Here is a 12,273-nt window from a genome sequence, read left to right as displayed (position 1 = left end):
TTCCTCCCACAGTGGAGAGAGGACTTATACAAAACTTATACTTGCCAAAAAAGAAGCAACAGTAAATATATCCTCATACACACCAACCTTTTTTCTATACTACTATTTTTATAATTCTGAAATGTAGATCACAGTCAGATTTATTAGTTTAATCTTAGTGGGATCACTGCCTCTGCATTCAACCAGCACAAATTTGGGCCCCTTTCTTCTTCTTCTACTTCTCATTAGTTTACTGGGATAATAAACCTCTCTCACTTTGAAGTATTACTTTAAACAAGGAAGGGATCCAGTCTCATGAGTAGCTTTCACTGCTGATGCCTTCTCTCTTCCATGGAAGACACAAACTTTTAGGCAATTTGTTAATTCCCCACCCCCTCGGAGAAATAAGAAAAGAGTCAACTGCCTTTCAGATTCTCGTTGTACCCAAATGAGATTCATCCAGATGAGACTGATCCTGAAGTGACACTGAAAGAGGCAGGAACTAAGGATACTCTGCCCACCCGAAATGTGAAGAAGGTTGCTTGAAGGAACAGGATTTTCTACCAGACTATTCCAAGCATCTCAAGAGCACTGAGACTTGTCAGAAAAACACAGTTGTGTCAGCGTTGTGCTTTTGCAGGGTGACGTTGGTTCCTTACCTGCTTACTGGAGAATTTGTCTGCGTGAAAACTTCTAATGCAATGCTGGGACCAGAAGGACACAAAAATGTGACATCCACTGCAAAGTGAGAGAGTTTCCTTTGGGTGGGTGGGTCGGTTTTTCCCCCCTGTGGAAGAAGACAGGGTTAATTAGTTGTGAATCTGTTCTAGCAAACATAAAGAACTCAGGAGGAATGTGCTTCCTTGCTTGTTCTTTGGGACCAGTGAACTATCACTTCCTTTCTCACAAGGAATATATATATGTGTAATATTCATTTGTTAAGATTGAAAGAGGAAGATCTGTAAATTGGGAGGATATCAGTGACATAAGGAGGGATGGAAGTGCTCTCCAACACCACAGGCTCATTGCATCCACAGAGATACTTATTCTGTTCGTGCTTTTGACAGATTGCCACTAAGTTTTTCAAGGAAAGCTGGAAAGAAATAGTGGCACCTGGTAGGTTTTTTCCTCTTCTTTGATTGTGCATAATTTTTCTTATAGGCAAAAGGCAGGGAAGAACAGCATAGTCTGAATCAGTTAATTATGTATAAATGCAGAAGAATGCACGCTGAACCCTTTGTCCTTTATTACATTTATTATTTCCTTTGGCTTGTGCTTGTGCTAGTGACTTGAAGCATTATTAAAAACATTCATGAAGCATAGTGACAAACCTTTCTCTCTTTTGTAACCTTGCTCTGTGATATTTATCACTGGGATCAGACTGGGAAGTGGAATTTCACGGGCCTCGTGAGGCACAAGGCTCATCAACAATTTGCTGTCAGCTGCTCCCTTCAGAATCTATCAAAAATATTTCTTTTCCAGTTATCCAGTTTGGCTTTGTCACGCTCTTTGTTGCCTCCTTCCCTCTGGCACCTCTCTTTGCTCTCCTGAACAACGTCATAGAAGTCCGTCTCGATGCAAAGAAGTTTGTTACTGAGCTGAGGAGGCCAGACACAGTAAGAGCAAAAGATATAGGTAAGCAGTGGAAAAACTTTGCAGTGAAGATAATGCAAAAAGTGCAATTAAAAAAAAAAAAAAGAAGGAAAAACCTAGTAAATCCATTAACAACTCTGTTTTTCATTTACAGGAATTTGGTATGACATTTTGAGTGGTATTGGAAAGCTTTCAGTTATCATTAATGTAAGTATTTGGTTATACCAGTTTCCAACCATGATCTTTGGAGCTTATATTGTCCCTTCAGCATAATTTAAAAGTGAAGTCTAGTTTTCTCTATTTGCCAAGAAAATAAGTTGAACTTGATGGTCTCAGAGGTCTTTTCCAACCTAGATGATTCTGTGATTCTGTGACATCTAAATTATCCAGTTCATTCTTGTTAAATTGCAAAACATGGTTTAATTACAAATTACCATTCCCTCATCCCATTCTCTCTATTCTCATGTTATGTAGATCAATAAGACTAATCCATATAAGAACAACCAGTGAAGGGGAGGTAAAGCAGTCAACACTCCACATAATAAATAAAGATCTACTTCCCATTCATACCCATGGATTTTTCTGTTGCTCTGCCAGTGTAACTACTGGTATGAAGAAAAACAATGTAAATATTACATCTTGGATTCTAGGACCAGAAAAAAAAATCTTAGTGGGAAAATACACTCTTTCACAGAACAAAAACAATTACTTCAGTATAATGTGTGTCTGGTATAGAGATACATTATGTTTATTGTTCCATATGTATTCCTTAAGTAAAATTTTCCTGATATGTTTTATGATAAAAAAGACTCATGCCCTAGGATTTTAATTGTAATACTAACTAGTGGGTTTTTAACCCACAGGTCATAAACTTATAGAATTATTTAGGCTGCAAAAGATCTTAAAGATCATGAAGTCCAACCATGAAATATCAAAGATATCAAAGCCCTTTAGAAAGTCAGAGGATTTTCACTACTGAAGGGATATTATGATGTCAGGCATAAATTGCAGTTGTCCAGCACTGCTCTGTGCTGGATGAGCAAAACTCTACAGCCTCTTGTTTTTATCTGAATGTACTTTGTAGATTTATTATCCTTGGTTATTGTCTGTGTCAAAAGAACTCTGAAAATGTTTATTGCCTGGGGATTCCATTAAAATATCAGTAATATTTTTCTCTTGACAAAAATTTAAACATGCATATCCATTTGAAAAAAATATTGAGTGCCCAGTTATGTCTCTGCATCTGAACAATATTGATACAGGAAATTATTATTTAGCAAAATGTAATTTTAAATAATCATAGAATCATGGAATGGTTTGGGTTGGAAGGGACCTGAAAGATCATCTAATTCCAACCCCTCTGCCATGGGCAGGGACACCTTCCACTAGCCCAGGTTGCTCAGAGCCCCATCCAACCTGGCCTTGGACACTTCCAGGGATGGGGCAGCCACAGCTTTTCTGGGCAACCTGTGCCAGGGCCTCACCACCCTCACAGGGAAGAATTTTTTCCAATATCTGATCTAAATCTACTCTCTGTCACTTTGAAGCCATTGCCCCTTGTCCTGTCACTCCAGGCCCTTGTACAAAGTCCCTCTCCAGCTCTCTTGGAGCCCTTTCAGGCACTGGAAGGGACTCTAAGGTCTCCCTGGAGCCTTCTCTTCTCCAGACTGAACAACTCCACCTATCTCAGCCTTTCCTCATAAGAGAGGTGCTCCATCCCTCTGATCATCTTCATGGCCTCCTCTGGACCTGCTCCCACAGGAGTAAGTCCAGAGGACAAATCAAAGGAATTCTTATTGATATGATTTAGATACTTCTGGGTCTGGTTCACAATTACTCCAGCTTTATGAGATACCAGTTTTATGAGAATTTTATACCACCATGAGATCCACCCATGCCAGATGTGTAAATCCTGATGCAGAGGGGAAAATGGAGAATGAATACTTTACACTCAACAGGTTTGTCTCAGATAACACTGTGTAACTACACCAAAATATGCTCCAAGTTATAATAACTAGCTATTATGTCTTGTTGCAGGTTTTTTTTTAAATTAGTGATAAACCTCCTAATGGCTTTAGGGATGGAAAGAATTGAAGAAATGGAGAGTACATTATTTGCTTTTGCTGCTCTATGCTGTAAGAAATGCTGCACTTTCCTAACTTAGCCTTCCCCTGGAGAGACAGAGCAGGTTACTGTGCATTTATATATGCAAATATTCTGTACCATTCAATTCTCACTTCATCACCACTCCAAATTTACTTGCACATGAAAATAATTAACCTGGAACGGGTCATTCATAGATTCATGATGCTGTTGTTTGGTTGGGTGTTTTTTTTGTCTCGCAGGCTTTTGTAATTGCTGTCACATCCGATTTCATTCCACGCCTTATGTACCAATATGCATACAGTCAGAGTGGAACCATGCATGGCTTCATCAATCACACGCTCTCCTACTTCAATGTCAGTCACCTCAAGGCTGGGACACAGCCAGCAAACTCCCTGTTTGCACAGGATGTTTTATTCTGCAGGTAAGGTGCCTCTTTTCAAAGTGGGAACTGATAATATTCAATTATACACCCGCATATTCAGTAATATTCATGAGCCTTTGTACAGGTGGTTTTAAAAGTACAGCTTTTGGAGTATTCCCACTGTGTTAGAAGGTTCTTAAAAGGGTTTTTCCAGCGCAAAAGGCAAAATAGGCAATTTAGGCAGACTTACTCAAATGAAAAAATATTTTATTTATTGAAAGATGAAACTTTAATTAAAAAGAATTAATTTTTAAAATGGATACCCAGTAATTAGAACCACAGTTTCTTTTTTGCTGAAATCTGAGTTTTCAATATGTTATGCCCATCTTTAAAACGTGCACCATTCGCCATCTACATGTCTTATATTTCAATTCATCTTTCAGACTGGGGAAACAAGGCTCAATTTCCTTTAAAAGATGTCCAAAATGTCAGATGCCTATGGAGTAGTTCTAGTTTGCAAGAGAAATCACTAAGGTGGTTCCAGGGCTTTCAAAGTAACCTTGTTTTTTTATAAAAATATGAAGAAATTCAAAGAACTTGTTCAAGGCAGTGCAACCCAAGGCTGCTCAAAATTGGGTCAGTGCTATATTCAACAGCCTGCCTCACCTTCCTTGTGGAGTCCCTTGAAACCCACTGTGCTTGGTCTCTGCAATAGCACAAAATCAGCACAAAGGTTCCTTTTCCATTTCTTTAAGGAGAGCCTTAATTTATTTGAGTTTTATTACACACAGGTCTTTAATTGACCTCCCTTGTTGTGTTGCCTAATATATCTCACACTTAGGATCCCACTTGTTTTAAGCAAGGTATTTATCTCACCCAACTACAACCCACAAAAATTACACATCTCAGTTCCTTCACTGGAAGCAGAAGAACCAGGGAGAGAAATCTGGCCCTGTGACTCCAGCACTGGTCTCAGGGTTGCCTTTGGGGTGCACCTGCCTTCTCACCTTGACTACAATAGAAGATAGGAGAGTGCACAGCTAAGACCTCTACTTTCTGATAGACTGTGTTCCTAGCATTTTTAATTTGTTTCCCCAAATTAGCCTGTTTTCCTTCAGCAAACATCTCGATTCACTTCATTGTGGCTTTGCTACTTTCACTGTGCTATTATTTACCTGATGTCAGCCTCTGTTTGTGAGTGCCAGTGTATTTGGAGCTGTGTGTGTGTGTGGACAACAGTGATGAAATGCTCTCCTCACATTAGCACGGCCAAATACAGCCAAATTACTTAACAGAGCCCAAATACAGGGAAGAAAGGAATAATCTACGGTAAGCATAATAGTGGTTCCTGCCTGATAATATCAAGTCCATGCCACTGAGAAGAAGGAAAAATTAATAAGTGTTTGATCATGTGCTAATCTGAATGGGAAAGTACTGTGAGAGTGTTTCTGTTCTGTTATCAGGAAACAATTAGGAGAAGACATCACCGTTTTGGTGTATTATCATCCTCCTCTTTTCAATCTTATCAAAATCTCAGCTTTGGACACAGCTATCACTGTGATAAAATACGGGGTATCTGGCTTATGTCCCAAGGGACAGGCAGCAAACACTGCCCCTTATGCTGGAAATAAAATCTGCATTTCTTTTTCTGGCAAATATGTTGGGAACAAGCTGACCTCTCTTATTCTTAGATTTCTGTGACCTCTGGAGATAAATGTGGTTACAATAAGCCTGAGTTTTGCTCTGTACGGGCATTGCCAGAGATTAAGGTGTCTTTAAAAAAACCTTAGCAAGCCAGAAACAGCTCTGCCACCGAACATACAGAATACATTCTTTGAATGTTTTAAGCAGCATTTTCTCCAATGCTGTGAACTCCTTGACACTGCTGCCAAATAAACATTGCTGCAACGACGCCCTGATGCACAGCATTAGTTTTAATGATTTTTTTTTCCCACAGAAAAATGACATTTGTGTAGCTGAAGGCAAATTAAAAGCAAAGCTTGCTAAGATATGTGACATTTTTATTGGTTTGGCCCTTTTAATCCTTATAATCTGTTGTGATAATGGGGTACATAAAAGTATGCTGGTCACACTGAAAAGAAGAAAGCAGCAGGTATGGACTCATTAAAGGGACTTTAACATGGATCTGCTCTGATATTCAGCGAATTTATAAAGTGTCTTTGAATGAATTGATTTTTTTAGTGTCCTGGGATTCATCTCATCTACTTCTAATGATCAGTGCTGAATTCTAACATTTTTCCCTGACTAATTTTTATATACTCCCGCATTGCTGAAGAGGTACTTCCTTGTGATTCAGGATGTTTTCCTCAAAGACCAGCTGAAAAAGGAAATTAAACAGATGAGCATATTTGGACCGATTTGCAGTTCCACCTACATGTACAACTTGATATGTTTTTTACCAGTCTTTCTTTTTTCCCACACAATATACTTCTGAAATACAATAGCATCTTTCTCTTAGCTCTGGCTTCAGTTCACTCTTGTCCAAGTATTGTGTGGTTTTCTCCATCCATCGTCACTTCCCTGACTTTTCTCTACTTTCAGTGTGTATTTTTCTATTTTCCCTCAGAACTTTTCTGTACTCCATTCTTCAACCATATTGACTACTTCATAATCTTGTCCTTTTTCAGTGGTATTAGCATTGCTTACTATTTTTGAAACACAATAGTCTTTGCAGCATTGATTGTTTGCTGTTCCTATCATACCTGCTGAAACAAGTATTTTAGGAATGAAGAATTGAAGAGATGAGGGAATCACAGAGCAATAAAGTCAGAGAATATCCTAAATTGAAAGGACCCACAAGGATCATGAAGTCCAACTCCTGGCCCTGCACAGGACCACCCCAAGAATCACACCTGACTCTCAGTGCCTGAGAGCATTGTCCAAACACTTTTTGAACTGAAAAGATGGTCTTTGTAAAAAAGAAACTACCTGTGGAATATAGTGGTTAGAAAAGGGCCAGGTTATTGCACTCTGAAGTCCCATGTGACACAGAATAATTAAAAAGGGAGGTGGGGAGGAGGCCCAGCTACCTCATCTGTAGCTCTGGCAAAATATCCCTTCCCTGTAAATCATTTGCTAGTGTTCTGTTGAATGTAGATTCAGGCATCACAAGCCCTGTGATTTCCAGCTGAGCCAGGTGAAATTTCCAAGGGGTCTGATGTCCTGCAACACTTACATAGTTTGTGAAGCTCTGAATACATCAAATGGAAAACCCACCACAGTTGGTGACCCTTCCAGGTGAACCTGGGCTGCGTTTCAAGACTGGGATTGATTTATAGTGCTCGGCAAAATCCACAACAAACTCAGTGGTTTTCCTTGGCTTTGATGTTCAAGCAGATTAAATTCAAGGGAACTGACTCTGGCCCTCGCTGCAGGGCTTGGACACAGATTTGAGCAACATGTGGGAATCCACAATGTCCAGAAAGGTACCAGAGGGGGGATCTCACAGTGCAGGCACAGCACAGGAGTCCTGAGTAAGATGCAATGGAGAGCTCAGCTGCTGTGCTTAAACCACTGCACAAAACAAACAAACCAGGGGCTAACACAGCCCAGGTAGTGCTTCCATAAATTAGTACAGTCCCCAGTTTAAAGCTGTTTTCTCCTCCTCTCCCACCTCCCTCTCCCCGTTGTGGGTTGCACCTTGTGTCTCCAGAAGCTGCAGCACAGAATCACATCCAGCATTTCAGACTCAGTTTCTTGGGGGTGGGGAGTGGCAGGATGCAGAGGATGCGTGGATTGTAAATGTATAATTTAACATGCAAAGCCATGTGGATAGAACCTGAAGGTAATTTTGGTAAGCACACCTGCAAACTGAAGCTGACAGATGTTATATATGAACTTTCTCCATTATCCCCCAATGGAGGCTTTTTCAGAGTCTAATGAATCTTACTGTCAGGACGGGTTTTGTGGTATTCAAAACAGATTTTCCCTTTCTTAATTTCATCCCATTACTCCTAGTCAAACACTGGGAACAGCATTAAATTATCCCTTTCAGTCCTAAGGGCACAATTTGTGCATGGTTATCATGTCCAACTGTGGCTGTTACTTACCAAAGTGGAGCAATACATGTGCTGCTCTTTAATCTTTTCTGGTGAGTCAGTCTCCTCAGCCCTTGTATTGTTTTGCTGAACTAACTTCAATTTGTTGCTATTTTTTTCTTTGGTTTCCTTTCCCCCCCATCCCTTTTTTTTAAATCTTTTTTCCCCTCTGAAATCTGCACAGCTGAATGGCTGAATGCAGCATTCCAGGTGTGGTTTTACCTGAGCTAATACCCCCCCCAGCACCATTGTGACTTGTGTTTATACACCCACAAGTCATACTGTCCTGCTGCCATATTTCAAACTTGTGCTAACCTGCTGGCCACTGCAAGCTCCAGGCCATTTTCATTGCATTTTCTTTCAAACTCTATCCTTTCGAAGATCCTTCACTTGTTTTATTTTTAATTATTTTCCATTTCCCCATATTATTCTCATTGCGTTTCCTGTATCCATTTCTTATTGCTTTCTGTGTTTCCTGCTATATGCAAAACTTTCCAATTTAGGAGCATCTGTGATTTTTATTAGCCTGTTGTTTACTTCCAAATGATTGATGATAATACTAAAAGCAACAGTCTTTACACTAAACCACTAAGGCTCTGTTTTATCCTGTCTAAGGCTAGACAGTTAATTTAGGAAGTGCCTTTCCCATGGCTCCCCCTTTCATTAATGCAAAGACAGGAACCACCAAAGTGAAAGTCACATTTTATGTGGGCTGAATTATTCCCTAAATGAATCAAGGTTTAGGTGAGATGAATGCAGGCTTATCTCCTTCTGAAAATGCCTTGTACTGTCTCTCTGCTTTCACTTCAGCACTTTATTCCCTGTACACTGAGGTCAATTTAACACCAGGAATAAAAAGGGGACGTTTGTCAATCCTGTAAAATCTGGACATTTCCAACATTAGAACAATGTTCTGATTTTGGTTACAACTGTGAAAACCAGACTAAGCTTGTTCAATTCAGTGGAGGTAGTCCAGCTCTAATTCTGGAGTTGTATTTCATAATAAGGGTTGAAGTGGGAACATCTGGAGGGTTTGATTCTTTAGGTTTTGTGACTCTAAAATCATGTTAATCAAAGCAATTGGTGCTGGAGGAAATTGCTGGAACTGTGTGATAACTGAGCTGTCTCCACTGACAGGTTCAAAGACTACAGAGAACCACCTTGGTCCCCAAACCAGTATGAGTTTTCTAAGCAGTACTGGGCAGTCTTATCTGCTCGCTTGGCTTTTGTTATTCTATTTCAGGTAAGTCTGGTGAGTTGCTTCAATTTATTTCAGAAATCTAGTAAAAACCAGATTGCAGTGCACGTGCCAAAGCAGCCCATGTCCATTAGAGCTTTTCTCTTTGCGCATACCCAGCCTGCTGAGGGGTTAGTGGGCCTCAGCACAGGTTCTCCCTTTGGAGCCCTGTGGAACTTCCTCAGCAGAGCTTTCTTCTCCCTTCATGGAAGAGAGTGCCACAGCCTGCATTAACCTGTGGCACTAGCAGGGATCCCAAAAAACCCAGGCTGTTGAACATTCAAGTGGACTCTGTCAACTTTTATACTCTCAGGGGGTGATAAAACCTCCAAGGCTTTTTGCTACTTTCTTGAAGTAAGCGCAGCAAATTCTCCTCAGTGTGAAGATTTCATTAGCAAGGGATTTGCTATTATGATTTGCCTTCTGGATGGCTTCCTTCTCCTCTCCTCCGTGACCTGGAATCCTTCCACAGGGTCCATCCCTCTTGTGGAAACCTGCCTGTGTTTCTGCCTCACCTGTCAAGTACTCCCAGTGTTACTGTGAATCTTGCCTGGTTTGTATTGCCCTCTTCTGCTTCTTTGCTGTGCCTTCAGTAATTTTCCACCACTGGCTGCAAAACAGTTGAAACGAACTCGTTCTGCTGGGCTTCAAATGGAAGAAAGGCCTTCTGCCTGTTCTGCCAGAATACATTCCCTGGTTAATTAGCTCCATTGTCTGGGCTGGGGACAGGGAGTTCATTCTAGCAGCCTTGTCAGCAAACATTCTCACACATTTTGAGGCATTACACAACACAGCAGTTTTCAAAGAATTACCATGATAGCATCGTTTATCTATAAATTTCATAAACAGGCAAAACTTTTTGCCCAGTCTGCTTCCTGCTTGGTGTTATGAGCATCACCTGTAACAACCTTGACAGGTGAGGTTTGGGATTGTGGCTTGAGGGTTGTGGTAGCGTAAAAACAATCCTGCTTGTTCGCAGAGAGAAGGATTTGAGGATAGAATGACCATGAAAGTTGTATAGAGTCTGCTCAGGCCACATTGGAAGCACATGGGCATGGTCTGTGTTGGAGGATGCCCTTATATTAATGGATTCTGAACTCAGTCTCAAGGAACTGGATGCTGAGAACTGAGCACCTATGGATGCCTGTAAGGAATAAGGCTGTTTTTGTTCCTAAGGCCATGAATCATTTGATGAATCCAAGTCCTTTCCCATTTCACACCTAACTGAAGCACACATTCAATACAACCACTCCACTGAGGGGTAGCTTCGCACAAACCTGAGCTGTCTCTTGAAAAAAAAGCCTTGCTCAAGTGCTTACTGCCACACACCGTCAGCAAAATGTATTTGATACCTGTCTCATAGCAGTAGAAAAGGTTTGGTTTTGCTCCAGCGTGAGTATTTTGGATTTTTCACTCTTGCTTCACATCTGTTGCTGTGTTTGCAGAACCTGGTGATGTTCCTCAGTGTTCTGGTTGACTGGATGATCCCTGACATCCCCAAGGACATCAGCCAACAGATCAAGAAGGAGAAGAGCGTGCTTGTTGACTTCTTCCTGAAGGAGGAGCATGAGAAACTGAAGCTGATAGAAAGCTTTATGGCACGAGACAAGCGGAAACGCAAAAGTGGGAGCAAGAGCAGAAGGAGCAGGGCTGCCAGCTTCTCCCAGTCTACCCGGAGTCCCAAAGGCAGCTTCACCTCCTTTAGCTCACAGCACACGGTGGTGTGACTTCCTAGGGAAGGGGAACATGCTGTGCTTACCTCTGCAACACCTGCTTACTGTGTGAAGTGATTCTGAATCCAGAGCGAGGGAGGGAGAGACAGTCAAGCAAGGGACATGGAGCAAAAAGGAGGCTTCATTTGCTTCCTTACAAACTCCATATGCAAGGAACTCTGTTATATTTTATATGCTATCTGGGCTGCAGCATTTCCAGACTTTATCAGTGCAAGATAAGGGCTATATTGTGGCTGTAGCTGGTTTTTGTGGTGATGTGACTTGGGTAGACATGCGGGAATTCTCCTAACTTGTGCAGTCTCTGCAGTAGGACTGCAACCATCCCTCTTCCTGCAGACACCCTGTGGGGATGGGAACACTCCTGCTCTCATATCTACCTTTGGGCAGGTCTGACTGACCATGGAGAAGTGCACACAGCTCATGGTCTCATTGCTTCTAGCTGCCAGTGGGTGGTTGACAAACATTTGGGGCCTCAAGGAGTCATTGTGCCTTCCTGACATACACAAGGTGCTACCCTTGCAGGGCAGGCAGGGCTGTTGGTAGGGGCACAGAGATGTGGAAACACGAGGAATTAAAATCCCTGTGCACTTGCATCCACAGATATATTGTTTTTTGCTTAGCAGGAGCTTGAATGCATGTGCTGATGAGCAGGGAGGCCATAACGTGCATCAGAAGCTGCTACAACCAGGGAAGCTCCTTGTTGTTCATTGTCCTGAACACAAAAAAAAACCCCAAACAAACCCCTGCATGTTTGATTCTCCTCTCACTTAGACTGGGAATTCAGCCAGTATCAGAGGAATCATGCCACTGAACCATCAGGGTGAAGCTGAGGAGTGAGACTGGAATTAAGCCCTGTAAATCATGTGGCATTTTCATGTACATCGCGCGTAAAGTAACAAAAATTGCTGCTGTTGTGATTTACTGTAAAGTAAAATGTTTTGCAGAATTGCATTTCATTGGAAGATACACATATTCACTAACCAAGCTTTCAGCTACAAGCATTTAATGAATAACTCTGTTCTGTCATGAATGAAAATTAAACTTTATTAAAAAATCTGTTTCTTTTACTGTGGGCTCTGTCTCTTACTCATCTCGAAATTCAGAGTCAGGGTAAAAGATTTGCTTTCCATTTTGTCTTCTCAACAATACTTTCAAAAGTACAAACCAAAGAAGTGCTTCAGTTTCAGGCCTTCTACAGGATTGCTC

At 41.2% G+C, this 12,273-nt stretch overlaps 1 protein-coding gene across 1 annotated transcript in view; it reads left to right on the top strand.

Moving 5' to 3' along the window:
- Positions 1–12,061, top strand: part of ANO2 (anoctamin 2) — a 123,907-nt gene extending 111,846 nt beyond the window's left edge. The window contains exons 18-22 of the mRNA XM_027701129.1: positions 1,462–1,614; positions 1,727–1,779; positions 3,918–4,099; positions 9,235–9,340; positions 10,780–12,061. Coding sequence (XP_027556930.1) covers positions 1,462–1,614; positions 1,727–1,779; positions 3,918–4,099; positions 9,235–9,340; positions 10,780–11,061 — 776 coding nt within the window. The 3' untranslated portion in view covers positions 11,062–12,061. The remainder of the gene's footprint in view (positions 1–1,461; positions 1,615–1,726; positions 1,780–3,917; positions 4,100–9,234; positions 9,341–10,779) is intronic.
- Positions 12,062–12,273: the final 212 nt, after the last annotated feature.

Source organism: Neopelma chrysocephalum, unplaced genomic scaffold (genome assembly GCF_003984885.1).
Source record: "Neopelma chrysocephalum unplaced genomic scaffold, ASM398488v2 Primary Assembly neopelma1_149, whole genome shotgun sequence".
NCBI classification, from domain to species: Eukaryota; Metazoa; Chordata; class Aves; order Passeriformes; family Pipridae; genus Neopelma; species Neopelma chrysocephalum.
This window is presented reverse-complemented; position numbering and strand designations above follow the sequence as displayed.